This window comes from Oncorhynchus keta, chromosome 6, assembly GCF_023373465.1.
Source record: "Oncorhynchus keta strain PuntledgeMale-10-30-2019 chromosome 6, Oket_V2, whole genome shotgun sequence".
In the NCBI taxonomy this organism is placed as follows: domain Eukaryota; kingdom Metazoa; phylum Chordata; class Actinopteri; order Salmoniformes; family Salmonidae; genus Oncorhynchus; species Oncorhynchus keta.
The window spans coordinates 27,674,052-27,689,043 of NC_068426.1; the positions used below are offsets into that span (position 1 = coordinate 27,674,052).

Sequence of the window (14,992 nt, forward strand, 5' to 3'; positions counted from 1 at the left end):
CATATAGCCACTTGCATCGCTAGCCTCAGTGATACTTCTGGCCAATTCCACTGGCCTGAGGTAAGAGAGACATGATTGATACCTCTCAGAAGCACTTCATTACGTAAATATAATTTATTGACGTAGTGGCTGATGGCGTGTTATTTTTGGTGTGTGAAACCCTGGCTGAAGGACACAAGAACAAACAGGGTCTTTAGTAATCAGTGTCGTAAACGATCTGATGTAGCCCACATAAGGGGCTCTCACTTTGTGTATTACAAATGGCTGAATTGACTTCTCTGTAAGTGACCTTGATTACTATGATAACCGGCTGGGTAAAGAATGTGAAATCTCTCCCCTCCTATGGGTCCTCAGTCCTCAGTGACAATCCTTTTGATTCAGGGCCCGGGGCCAGTCTATCGTGTACTTTAAGAGAGTAAGCTGTGTATCCTTCACGTGATTACCCTTGATGCACTGCTATTTACCACCGTCTGTAGTTAATGTCTTGATTTACCGTCGTGTTCCTCTACATGTGGGTGTATGATCTATGACCCATTAGAGATGTGGGAAAGATTCCAAACACTGAGTGTACAGTACTGGACAGCTACAGTATAGCCCTGAATGACTCAACCACTGTGCTGTATAGACAAAGGGTCTGAAAAGTACGACCATGAAGTCAGTTCTGAAATACGCATTGAATAGACCATCTTAGGTGAGGTTAATGGAATGGAAAGATTTTTCATTTAGAATGTCAACAAATGAATGGGCATGTCATCTTTCTGTCTGTTTGTGTCACAGGGAGGGAAGTACCAGCATTCTGAACAACCTGCTGTCCAGGATGGAGCAGTACGCCAACAACCTGGAGAACCTGGTAGAGGAACGAACGCAAGCCTACCTGGAGGAGAAGAGAAAAGCCGAAAATCTACTTTACCAGATCTTGCCACAGTCAGAATAATTATTATTTGGATTCTCCTCTTGCACTATTATGTTTATACATCTGAACTTCTGGTTATCAAACAGAGAAAATTAGACTATTTCCTGTGTTGTGCCGTTCCACCTATTCATTGTTTAAATTCCACGGCGTGGAAGAGTGCATCAGCTTTCACTTCTATTATCTCACACTTTTTTTAAATATACACATTTACAGTTACGTAAGCAGAGAGGAGATGAAAGGGCAAGGCAAGATTGGGAGCTGACGAGCAAACTTCTCATTAACCAGAACTAGGAGGAGAAATGTGATAGGGGGGTTAAGCACCTCTGATAATACGAAAGCAGCAAATGACAAGCCATGTCCTCAGTCTATTTAAGCTGTCTGTCTCAGTGGTGTAGTCACACTCATTTACCATCCCATTGTCTACCCAAATGTCTCCCCCCCAACTTTAAGCCCTTTTAACAGGCAGAAAAGGGCCTGAGAAAGCGGAGCGATACCTTCTCTCACTGCAGAATTCAGCCTATTTGACCAGAGTCCTGGGTTAACCTAGCTACTAGTGCTACACTGTGCCTCTGGCTCTTTAATGTAATTACTGTACTTTAAAATATTAATGGAAAGGAAGTGATACTGTTATGATCTGCTTATACTATAACTTCCCTTATTCATTGTGGACCGTAGCTGCCAAGCTTACTGTCACTGTTGATTCATAGGTCTGCATTAGCATTTCACTCTGCATTGTTTTACTACATTTGTGTTCTCTTATCCACAGCTCAGTAGCAGAGCAGCTGAAGCGAGGGGAGACGGTCCAAGCGGAGGCATTTGACAGTGTGACAATCTACTTCAGTGACATTGTGGGCTTCACATCAATGTCAGCTGAGAGTACACCACTGCAGGTAAACAACTGTCTGTAGAGATATCCACTACTAACCAACATCAGATACATACCTTACACAATGGTATTCAAACTTTCTTATCGGGAGCCTCATTTTTTAGTTTTTTTTTTGCTATAATTTCTTGGGACCCCACCCCAAATCAAATGACTCATAAATAAAATCGGTAGATTAAAATTTTTACATCAAAAAATGATCATTTTCTTCTCTCTTATCCAAATTAAGAGAGCCAATAAATACATTTACTTATTCGTCTATCTTTCATATATATATATATATATATATGTGTGTGTGTGTGTGTGTGTGTGTGTGTGTGTGTGTGTGTGTGTGTGTGTGTGTGTGTGTGTGTGTGTGTGTGTGTGTGTGTGTGTGTGTCGACCCCGACTTTGAATACCATATGTATGTGCAGTTAGTTTTGCTAAGTGCAATGCACTCAATATTTATTGAGTCAAAGTATTAATTCACCGTGGGAAATTAGACTTCCTGTATGGGTGGCGTTTATATTTATTGAACCTTTATTTAACTAGGCAAATCAGTTAAGAACAAATTCTTATTTACAATGACGACCTACCCCGGCCAAACCGGACGACACTGGGCCAATTGAGCACCGCCCTATGGGACTCTCAATCAAAGCGGGTTGTGATACAGCCTGAAATCGAACCAGGGTCTGTAGTGACGCCTCTAGCACTGAGATGCAGTGCCTTAGACCGCTGCGCCACTCGGGAGGATAAGAATGTTGTAACCGAAAGGTCGCTGGTTCTAATCCCGAGCCGACAAGGTAAAAAAAATCAAGTTGATGTGCCCTTGAGCAAGGCATTTAACCCTAACTGCTCCTCTAAGTCGCGTTGGATCAACGTGTCTGCTAAATGACTACAAAGTCAACTCTCTCTCAAGACAATCCGAGGTAGCTGACATGAAAGTTTAAATATATGCTGATCCAACAGCTCATTATAAGAAAAGAAGAGAATGTGAAGAGGAGCTTCTTTTGTCACTTACGTAACTTCACAGAGCCTATTAGAGCACCTACCGTATGTCTCCTAGCATAAAGCATTCCCACACTGAGGCCACAACTCAAAATAGTACTGAGAGCTGAGAGCATGTTGACACATTGTTGAGTCACTGGATGCCATAGCTGCAATGGAATTTCTTTCTCAGATGAAGAAGATTTCAAGACCACTCGTATCATTGAGAGACTCCCTTCAACAGGGTCTAAATGTACTGTATGAGGATGAAAGGCCGATGGGATGGTTGTAATGGTCTCAAATGGTTTTAGGTGCAGTGCCCCAACATGTTATTTTTTCCCCCAAACATTTTGGTCATTCAGAACTATATTCCTCTGTATCCAGAGGAACCAGGTTAATTTCTTGATGCAACTTGTGCCAGGAATGAAGATGGTGTTCCTGGAGTGTTTCTTCTAAAGTTGTGAAGATACTTTACAGCAGCGATTCTACACTGGTGTGTTTGCGGGAGGCTTTGAGTGGCTTGCGGGTGTCAGTAAAAAAAACATACTAATTTTAAAAATACTGCATTCTGAATTGAAGCAACGTAAATCAAGTAGAAAGTGTGTAGAAATTATGAGGTTACTTTTTGAAATAATTTGATTTAGAGAACAAAAAGTCTTCAATCACAATATTTTCAATATAGTGCTGTTAGCAGTACTATTTTGGTTAATTTTGTGGTCTCAAGCCAGTAAGTTTATCAACATTCTTTATCATGAATATGGGCAAAATTGTATTATTGACAATGAAAGAGGTGGGAATGTTGTTCCCTTGTCATGTAATTGCTACATTTACTATCTGTGTAGCATAAAAATTTGTTTTCCAGATTGTATTTTGGCAATTATTTTTCATGATGTGAATATTGTATCGCAACTGAGACAACCTGGTTCAATTTGGGTTCCGAGGCAAGACCAGTTGAAGGACCACTGTTTTTTTTTACCCAGACTGATTAATTCTATACATCCAGCAGAAAGCTACTTACAAGAACAGTCATACATCTACCTTTCAGCAAATGAATGTTCATATAGCCCAGAGCTAAGAAATCCATCCACTAGCTTTTAGTAGCAGTGTAATACAGTATATTGAATGTCAGTTATTCTACTCATTTGATTTTCAGGTCACGGATCTATTTAATTAAGACTACAGAACGCAGAGTATTCTTTAACATTAGTGTGGCTTTGAGGTTCAGGTATCTCATCAACCATTTAGTGCTCTATTTAGTTAACATACAGTACCAGTCAAACGTTTGGACACACATACTCATTCATAGGTTTTTCTTTATTTGTACTATTTTCTACATTGTAGAATAATAGTGAAGACACCAAAACTATGAAATAACGCATGGAATCATGTAGTAACCAAAAAAGTGTTAAACAAAACATATTTTAGATTCTTCAAAGTAGACACCCTTTGCCTTTGACAGCTTTGCACACTCTTGGCATTCTCTCAACCTGCTTCACCTGGAATGCTTTTCCAACAGTCTTGAAAGAGTTCCCATATATGCTGAGCACTTGTGGGCTGCTTTTCCTTTAATCTCCGGTCCAAATCATCCCAAACCATCTCAATTGGGTTGAGGTCGGGTGATTGTGGAGGCCAGGTCATCTGATGCAGCACAACATCACTTTCCTTCTTAGTCAAATAGCCCTTACACAGCCTGGAGGGGTGTTGGGTCATTGTCCTGTTGAAACACAAATGATAGTCCCACTAAGCACAAACCAGATGGGATGGCGTATCGCTGCAGAATGCTGTGGTAGCCATGCTGGTTAACTGTGCCTTGAATTCTAAATAAATCACTGACCATGTCACCAGCAAAGCACCATCACACCACCTCCTCCATGCTTCATGCAGAGATAATACATTCACCTACTCTGTGTTTCACTAAGACACAGCGGTTGGAACAAAAATCTCAAATGGAATGAAAAATGTCCATTGTTCGTGTTTCTTGGCCCAAGCAAGGCTTCTTCTTATTGGTGTCTTTTAGTAGTTTGCTGCACTGAAAGTAAAGGGGCTGAATAATTTTGCACACCCAATTTTTCAGTTTTTGATTTGTTAAAAAAGTTTGAAATATCCAATAAATGTCGTTCTACTTCATGATTGTGTTGTTGATTCTTCCCAAAAAAATACAGTTTTATATCTTTATGTTTGAAGCCTGAAATGTGGCAAAAGGTCGCAAAGTTCAAGGGGGCCGAATACTTTCGCAAGGCACTGTACATGAATGTATTTATGGTTGTTTGTATTTTTGTCTTCTCTTTTAATCGTGTTATTGTTTTACCATCAAGGACCACTTTGGAAATAAGCATTTTAATTAATACTTTGATATCCCCTGGGTCCACATTGTTGTAAATGTCTGTAGCTCAAAATAAATTGAATTAAATTCAAAAAGGTGGCTGCTTTTGAAGAATCTCAAATATTAACTATGTTTTGATTTGTTTAATACTTGCCTGGCTGCTACATGATTCCATATGTGTTATTTCATAGTTTTGATGTATTCACTATTATTCTACAATGTAGAAAATAGTCATAAAAAATGAAATAATAATATTGAATGAGTAAGTGTGTCCAAACTTTTGACTGGTACTGTATATAATTAAATATTAGAGTCGAAATGGTTTAACAAATAATGATACGCCCATCTGAAACTTCAACTACAGATAACAAACAGATCACTGAACATTTCGAAACCCCCGTACCTTCTCCACTATGCAATCTGGTTTCCGAGCGGGTCATGGATGCATCTCAGCCACACTCAAGATCCTAAACGATATCATAGCCGCCATCGTTAAAAGACAATACTGTGCAGCCGTCTTCATCGCCCTGGACAATGCTTTCGACTCAAATGTCAATCACTGCATTTTTATCGGCAGAATCAACAGCCTTGGTTTCTCAAATGACTGCCTCGCCTGGTTCACCAACTACTTCTCAGACGGAGTTCAGTGTGTCAAATCGAAGGGCCTGTTGTTGGAACCTCTGGCAGTCTCTATGGGGGTGCCACAGGGTTCAATTCTTGGGCCGACTCTTTTCTCTGTATACATCAATGATGTCGCTCTTGCCGCTGGTGATTCTCTGATCCACTTCTACGCAGACGACACCATTCTGTATACTTCTGGCCCTTCTTTGGACACTTTGTTAACAAACTTCCAAACGAGCTTCAATGCCATACAACGCTCCTTCCGCGACCTGCAACTGCTCTTAAATGCAAGTAAAACTAAATGCATGCCCTTCAACCGATCGCTGCCCGCACCCGCCCGCCCGTCTAACATCACTACTCTGGACGGTTCTGACTTAGAATATGTGGACAACTACAAATACCTAGGTGTCTGGTTAGACTGTAAATCCTCCTTCCAGACTCACATTAAGCATCTCCAATCCAAAATTAAATCTAGAATCGGCTTCCTATTCCGCAACATAGGATCCTTCACTCATGCTGCCAAACATAAAAACTGACTATCCTACCGATCCTTGACTTCGGCAATGTAATTTACAAAATAGCCTCCAACACTATACTCAGCAAATTGGATGCAGTCTATCACAGTGCCATCCATTTTGTCACCAAAGCCCAATATACTACCCACCACTGCGACCTGTATGCTCTCGTTGGCTGGTCCTCGCTTCATATTCGTCGCCAAACTCACTGGCTCCAGGTCATCTATAAGTCTTTGCTAGGTGAAGCCCCCCCGCCTTATCTCAGCTCACTGGTCACCATAGCAGCACATGCTCCAGCAGGTATATTTCACTGGACATCCCCAAAGCTCAACTCCTCCTTTGGCCACCTTTCCTTCCAGTTCTCTGCTGCCAATGACTGGAACGAATTGCAAAAATCACTAAAGCTAGAGTCTTATCTCCCTCACCAACTTTAAGCATCAGCTGTCAGAGCAGCTTACCAATAATTGCACCTGTTCACAGCCCATCTGTAAATAGCCCACCCAACTACCTCATCTCCATATTGTTATATATTTTTTTGCTCCTTTGCACCCCAGTATCTCTACTTGCACATTCATCTTCTGCACTATCTATCACTCCAGTGTTTAATTGCTAAATTGTAATTATTTTGTCACTATGTCCTATTTATTGACTTACCTCCCTAATCTTACTACATTTGCACACACTGTATATAGATGATTTTTCTATTGTGTTATTGACTGTACATTTGTTTAGCCCATGTGTAACTCTGTTCTTTGTGTCATACTGCTTTGCTTTATCTTGGCCAGGTCGCAGTTGTAAATGTTGTTCTCAACTGGCTTACCTGGTTATATAAAGGTGAAATAAAGAAATGTATAAACTAGCACTGAAATAGTTTTCTGAACCCCATTTCTCTTTCCATGAGCACACGGAATCTCCTGACTACTAGCTACTCAGGGGCATTACAATAGTGAAACAGTCGTTTGACGAATGAGAACATGAAACACTTCATATCTCTTTTTGAATAAACAGCTGATATTTTACGTAATTATTTATCTTAAAATTCTGAATCCTTTTTTTGAAAATGTGTTCCCAGTATTTAGTCTGTTGCATTGTTTTACTCATGCAAATGCATTTCTCAGTAATCTGAGGTTCTGGGAACTGGCCCAAGGCGGGGGAACAGACAGACATATTTTCATCTGACTGGGGGAACCATTGGGAGTTCATGCAGAACCACATCTCCGTCAATCACAGGGGAAAACCAAATGGAACATGCCTCATGAACGCACAAAGTGGAATTTACTATCTTTGGACACTTTATTTGAAATTGCTTCGTTTCACAAAAGTTTGCCACTAGCTAAATAAGTATTTCTGAAATGGAGACTGAGGGAGCAGAAGAGTAACGGTAGTATGCTTTTAGTGCTGGTGTTTCTGACCGTTTTAACCATGAAAAACTGTTTCTAGTTTACCTGAGTACTGTACCTAAAGTATTTCTAAATTCTCCGTAGGTTGTGACGGTGCTGAATGATCTTTACACCTGCTTTGATGCCATCATCGATAATTTTGATGTGTACAAGGTAAGTCAGAGTAATCATGTTTTTCGTTATTTTCAACCAGTGATATTAATCACCTGTTTTACCTGCTGTCATGTATATCTCAGGTGGAGACCATTGGTGATGCGTACATGGTGGTGTCAGGGCTTCCGGTAAGGAATGGTAAACTCCACGCAAGAGAGATCGCTGGGATGTCATTAGCCTTACTAGAACAGGTGAAAACATTCAAGATTCGACACAGACCCCAAGACCAGCTACGGCTAAGGATAGGAATCCACACAGGTATCATTTCACATGGAGTTTGGAATTATTGTTCAAATGTGTTATGCTTAACTACTGTTGGAAGCTGGCAGTTTAGGAAAAAAAAGTTTGTGTCCAGTTGAATTCATCTGTGTCTTTGGGCACTGCCCAATCCTTCTCCCTTATCCTTGGCTTCTACATAGTTACCGCCTAAAAGACTTGAATAAATCATAAAAGTTCAATCTTTCAATACCTCCTAAATGTTATATGATCTGCCCTAGCCATTGTCAGTTTATTTAATTCTATGACAAATAGCTTAAATCAGGTAAGGGCAACTTTGATGGGGGTGGGGGCCAAAAAAAATGGTACTCATGAGGGGCTGCAGTGCCTCATGGGTTTTAAAGTACATTTTCTGCAATTGTACTTGTTTTGCCATTGGGCATGGAGAAGATATTGCAATTTTCTAACTCATTTCATGCAATTCTACACATTTTGCCATTGGGTGGAGGAAAATGTTTGCCGTTTTTAATATGATAACTGACTACAAGTTTAGATAGCTGCCCGCTAGACTAACTTACCAATAAAACATGTTTTGCTGATATGGGCTAATTATGTGATCGCTTTTGCACAACCATGTTTTGAAATGGCACATTCTGTTATTCTAACTCTCAACAGTAATTTGAGACCCCTATTAAGTAAAAATGTTTAAATGATAAAACGTTTTATTTTTATCACTATTGCAAATAGTCGACTAGCCAAGAACTCATCTGTGATTCAATTGCCCACTTACCTATCCTGCCTATTCCTGCTTCATGATCGCATAGGGCTTTTGCTCAGTCATTTTTATAAACTGTTGTGAATGGTTATGACCGTTGATTACAATATCTAGGTTTCAGGACATACTGTATTTCAGTTAAGAAATCTCTGGCAATTTCTCCAGTATTGACAATATTTGAACAAGTACAGGCAGATCAGGTCAAGCTTTTCTGGGTTTTTTTTGTCCATAGCTCTCGGACATTGTCTCATGCAGGCAGAATGTACAGTATATTCTTATTCAAACACTTGACATGAACATCACTGATAGGTCTTTCAACAGTCTGCGTGGGAGGTGCTCAATCCCATCATTTTTTGCATGTGTTGTTTGAGTTCAATCTAATCTTTCATGCTTTTTAAGTACACTTAACTTATTATGTGAGGTTCTGGTAATGAAAGAAATGCTTCTTTATCTAAATGATGGTTTTCCATGTATATTTCCAGTATAATTCACTGCCTTTCTTCTGTTCAGGACCTGTCTGTGCTGGGGTGGTGGGTCTGAAAATGCCCAGATATTGTTTATTTGGAGATACTGTCAACACAGCGTCTCGGATGGAATCGAATGGAGAGGGTGAGTGTCAGATTCGGATCTCTGTTGTTCTATTTCAGTGGCTGTCAGCGCTTTTTAAATAAATAAATATTTGAACGAAATGCTGCTGCATGGAACAATGGTCACATTCTAGAATTCAATTGGGGAAAAATAAACATGTTTCAGTTGACACACTGACTACTAAGTACTCATTATTTGTTATTTATGTGGTATTTGCTCGGATTTGGATTTTGTGGTTGTTCGTCCACCGACTATTCCCTGTTGTATTGGTCTCATGCAATGGTGTTGTGAAAGACTGGTTCACCGTCATTATTTGTCTTAACTAAATCTGACTGATATCTTGTGTCTGAGAGTCCATGACCATCCAATTATACAAATTGTGGACTAGCTCTTTGCACGTACGTCCCTGTAAGAAACGTAAACGTCAAGGGATGCCTAAAGTAGACAGGGAATGGGATATTTATAGTCACAAAGCAACAGACAGGATGCCGGTTGTCATCGTAGTTTAAGAGTGATTATCTGGACTGGTATTACTGGCAGCTGTTCTTAACTGGTGTGGTGGTAGGGAGCCACTGGTGTTGTGCCAGCCAGGAGGTTTTGTGAGTGACTCATCACGTTATTGATTAACCCACTCCCTTCCTGCCCATTTCCTGCTGTGTGCTTTCATGTCCATTGATAAATAGTTAATAACACTTATACCCATGTCACATCCGTAGTGATAAAACTGTATACCATCAAATATCCTATAGTGGTAGGAATCACCTCTGGGACTGCACTGTCCACAGTTGTTTCTAGGCACTATATCCATAGCACCAGGAAGGAATTTCACTGTTCATTTCTACTTTTGACCACCTAACATAGACAGATCTACTTGGTTAACGTACAGTATGCGTGTGTATTATGATTGTTATTGTCTGCCCCAGTGCATATGGAAGAGGGTAAATGCTTGCATGTAATGCAACTGGGTGCAAAGCACTCACTCACTGTGATGTGTCTCTTGTCTCATTGATGTGTTTCACAGCCTTGAGGATCCACCTCTCCTCAGCCACCAAAGAAGTGCTGGATGAGTTTGGCTATTTTGATCTCGAGTTAAGAGGAGACGTGGAAATGAAGGTGAGGCCACGAAGAGGAATGAATGTGTTGTCAGCGTTACCTTTAATGGCTTCACGCATTGAGTATTGTTTGATAGAGAAAAGGAATATGAAAGAATGGTAAATGTGGTCTTGTGATTCCCATCCTGTTTATTCTATCTCTTGGTGGAAGAATGCATTGCATGTCAGTAGATGTGGAGCTCTGTGGGCCTCTCAGATTACGAGTGTCGTGAAGAAAAGATGTCCGTGCTCTCCTGTCAAAATGAAAGAGAACCATAATATCTGGTTATGTGGAGTAGTAATATACTCTCTAGGGATGTCAGATGGGTTCTAACAGGACCTGCAGATGTCAGGGTCACCCTTTAAGGAAGAGAAGCCCTTTTGTGTAGCCATCACTCCCACTCGTCTCCATTGATGACACCTATTGATTTCTGTTGTTTTTCCAGGGCAAAGGCAAAATGAGAACCTATTGGCTTCAGGGGGAGAAGACTGACATGTACGTTGTTTGAGAGGCGCTGCTGTACTCACATTGGAGCCAACCACAGAGGAGGCTACACAGTGGCACAGCCAGCCACTGCTTTATTTGTTTTAGAATAAGTCCTAAAGGTGATACCCTCCTAAAGTACGAAAAGAAGGGATGTTTAATGGTATGTTTAATACCTGTGTATGTACGGTAACTGCAAAAAGTTGTAAAGATGTTTTGTATGAAGAATCTTTCTGTCCTGAGAGTGAGTACTTTTCGATGATGATGAATTCATATTTTTTTTGTGCTTTATATCAAGATTTGTATAATGTGTTTGGAAGTCAATGATGTATTAATAGTCCATACAGCGTTCATAACAGATGGGCACAGTGTAATGATCAATGTCAATGCAGAGGTTAGAGTTCCACAGTGATGTCATACAGTACAAGATGATATATGTATATATGTACATCCAAGATATTGTAAGATATTTTGTTCAATAAAATGGAGTAAAACACAACAAATCATTGTTCAGAGAATATGATTTATGGTTTAACCTAGTGTGTGTTCATAGGCCTGAGTGAGTCTGTGCACTGCACTGTTAATGTCCTTTTGATCAAAACATTTCATGATTTAGTATTGTTTACAAAACAATAACACTTTAAAGTATGATGATTGACGGTACAAGGGGGACTTTCCTTGTAGCCAGCTAATTACTTATTTCTGGCTGCATTCAGAACTTTTATAACTGGGCCATATTCCCCTGATAATGCTTAACCAAATATTTTCTTTTAGATTTAACTCCTACTGAATTAAGGTTCCTTATGCCGTCCTCTAAAAATGTAAGAACTTCCTTGAATGATTTGTATTTTTTAAGAATGAAAGTGTATGCTATTCAGTTGAAGGGAAATCCAACCAATTGTATGCACACAGCATAACCTGTTGGGAATCTTGAACGGGCCCATCTGTTGAAATTGTTATGGTACCTTAGAGAGCCTGAATTGTAATTTTAGCGTACCACTTTAATATATTGCATTTCACAAATGAATAACAGAAGTTATGCCAAGCTAATTAGTGTTACATCTTTCTTTATTTTATTAAACCAAATTCCCATGATACAATCATCCATAGCCTAGTATTTGCATTGTCTGACAGTGTTACAAACCTCCAATAAAAATTTTGAACACCAGCATATGCACCATTGAGAAAAATCTTGTCTTTTCACATTGCAACGTTGTCAAAAACTGCACATTAAAAGCACGTACAATGAACTGTTTGCATGTCAAAGATGAGAAGAAGCTCATTCAAAAGCAACAGTTAATCAAGAAATGACAGCCAATATCAGGGGGTGCAGGATGCAGTTGTGTTAAGCTGCAATGACATCACCAGTCCATTATCACCTGTGGCATGGCATCATGTGTGTCTCTTCATCTCTGCAGGGAACAGCTTCCCTCTGGGCCTGAGTCGTAATTACCGCCCACCCACTCCCCTCAGCTCTACTGCCACACTGAATGTGCCCGTTAGCAAGTCGCACAATGAAGTGAGGAGGTGGTGGGTCCCTTAACAGTACTAAATGTTCAGTCGCTCCAATTCACTTATCAACCAAGTAACAGTGTCTCACTTATGTTTCCCTTTCAGGGAGTGTACAATTTGCTAGTCTGTACGTGTGTGCGTATACATTTACAATTTATTTGCCATAGACTGACTTTTACTGTAGAATTAATTAAGGATAAATGTTACTTATTGTTGAGTCAACAAGGGCTCCTGGTTTTATCTTTTTGAAGCGAGGGAGAAGAATTTCACTAGCATTTTTGTATGCTGCTTGGGAGGATAGACAACAACTTAGAAGTGAGCTTTCGATGGGGAATGCACTGACTGAATTTGCACTGCAGATATGTTCACAATTGGTCCCTGACAAAAGCACCACATCCATTTTAAGCAGAGCAGTATTCCCTTTCACGGGGGAAAACAGTGATGTAAGTACTGTAATACATAATTTATAAACCTAAACAGGGGTACCTTTATGGATAGATCAACATACATTATTAATCTAGCCAAGGGGAAAATGAGTAGTCACTTTTACTCAAAGAAGGGAATATTTACATAATCACATTTAATTTAAATTAGGTGGCAATATATTTCACTTGGCAGTAAGTAGCTAAATGGCATCTGTTTCAGACACCAATTGTTTCCCCATCTAATCCCATGAGGTACTGAAATGTTTGGGGAAAAAGCTGCATAAATGTAGTCTAAAATTACTTGTTGCCATAGCTACCTCTTCCTAATCTCTGCTGAAAGGGAGAGGAGAGAGTAACACCATGTAAAATTGTCCTCTGATCAACAGAACACGTATTTGAATCGAGCCCTGCTCTCTGATGTAAGGTGGCTGCATGAACATCAGTATGTCTGACATCGGTACAGTGGAGGCTTCTGTGTGCCTCTCTTGTTCCTAAAGGTGGATAAACAGTTTCCTCGTCTAAGAAAATGTCTGGCTTCTGTCATTTGTCGAAGGTCAATAGCCAGATCAATTTTTGCCTAGCGCAGGAGAAAGAGGATAATGTTGCTTTCTGTTGTTCAGCAGTGCTCAATTGTGGGAATTTGTGGTTGCAAAATGAGACCGCATAAAGTGGAGAAAAAATAACCTACAAGCAAAAATAACAGCATGAACAAACAGAGATAATTGTATTGATACAAAGCCCTGGTATGAATAAAAAGATAACTGTAATTCAACAAGGAGATAATAACCCTGGGATATAGTCACAATCCAATGCCTTTCATCTGTCTAGTTGTGTTAAATCATGTGCAGAACTTACACAAATCATAAGAACATGATTAAGCATTATTAAGGCTTTCAATGAAATTGCGATCTAGAAAGTATTCTCACTAATGTTTTATTGTATTGTTTCAACATAATTGCTTGGCTATGGAACCAATGCAGTGGAGCAAATGATTGATGAACAAAAGTTATACCATATGCGGTACAGAGACTTGACATAATTTGTCTTATATAGCATAGTGGAAACAATTTAATATCACTGTTCATAAAATGCATGATATGTCCAATGCTCGCAACAGGTACAGTTGAAGTCAGAAGTTTACATATACTTAGGTTGGCGTCATTAAAACTCATTTGTCAACCACTCCACAAATTTCTTGTTGACAAACTATAGTTTTGGCAAGTTGGTTAGGACATCTACTTTGTGCATGACACAAGTCATTTTTCCAACAATTGTTTACAAACAGATTATTTAACTTACAATTTCACAATTCCAGTGGGTCAGAAGTTTACATGCACTAAGTTGACTGTGCCTTTAAACAACTTGGAAAATTCCAGAAAATGGTGTCATGGCTTTAGAAGCTGCTGATAGGCTAATTGACATCATTTGAGTCAATTGGAGGTGTACCTGTGGATGTATTTCAAGGCCTATCTTCAAACCCAGTGCCTCTTTGCTTGACATCATGGGAAAATTGTAAAAAATGAGCCAAGACCTCAGAAAAAGAATTGTAGACCTCCACAAGTCTGATTCATCCTTGGGAGCAATTTCCAAACGCCTGAAGGTACCACATTCATCTGTACAAACAATAGTACGCAAGTATAAACACCATGGGACCACGCAGCCGTCATACCGCTCAGGAAGGAGACACCTTCTGTCTCCTAGAGATGAAGGTACTTTGGTGCGAAAAGTGCAAATCAATCCCAGAACAACAGCAAAGGACCTTGTGAAGATGCTGGAGGAGACAGGTGCAAAGTATCTATATCCACAGTAAAACGAGTCCGATATCGACATAACCTGAAAGGCCGCTCAGCAAGGAAGAAGCCACTGCAACAAAACTGCCATAAAAAAGACGGTTTACAATTGCACATGGGGACAAAGATTGTACTTTTTGGAGAAATGTCCTCTGGTCTGATGAAACAAAAATAAAACTGTTTGGCCATAATGACCATTATTATGTTTGGAGGAAAAAGCTTGCAAGCCGAAGAACACCATCCCAACCGTGAAGCACGGGGGTGGCAGCATCATGTTTTTGGGGTGCTTTTCTGCAGGAGGGACTGGTGCACTTCACAAAATAGATGGCATCATGAG

At 39.9% G+C, this 14,992-nt stretch overlaps 1 protein-coding gene across 3 annotated transcripts in view; it reads left to right on the top strand.

Moving 5' to 3' along the window:
* Positions 1-11,431, top strand: part of LOC118385326 (atrial natriuretic peptide receptor 2-like) — a 43,915-nt gene extending 32,484 nt beyond the window's left edge. For all 3 annotated transcript variants that reach the window (XM_052521220.1, XM_052521222.1, XM_052521221.1), the window contains 7 exons: positions 778-924; positions 1,680-1,803; positions 7,706-7,774; positions 7,858-8,032; positions 9,276-9,374; positions 10,375-10,466; positions 10,891-11,431. In XM_052521220.1, coding sequence (XP_052377180.1) covers positions 778-924; positions 1,680-1,803; positions 7,706-7,774; positions 7,858-8,032; positions 9,276-9,374; positions 10,375-10,466; positions 10,891-10,953 — 769 coding nt within the window. In that variant the 3' untranslated portion in view covers positions 10,954-11,431. The remainder of the gene's footprint in view (positions 1-777; positions 925-1,679; positions 1,804-7,705; positions 7,775-7,857; positions 8,033-9,275; positions 9,375-10,374; positions 10,467-10,890) is intronic.
* Positions 11,432-14,992: the final 3,561 nt, after the last annotated feature.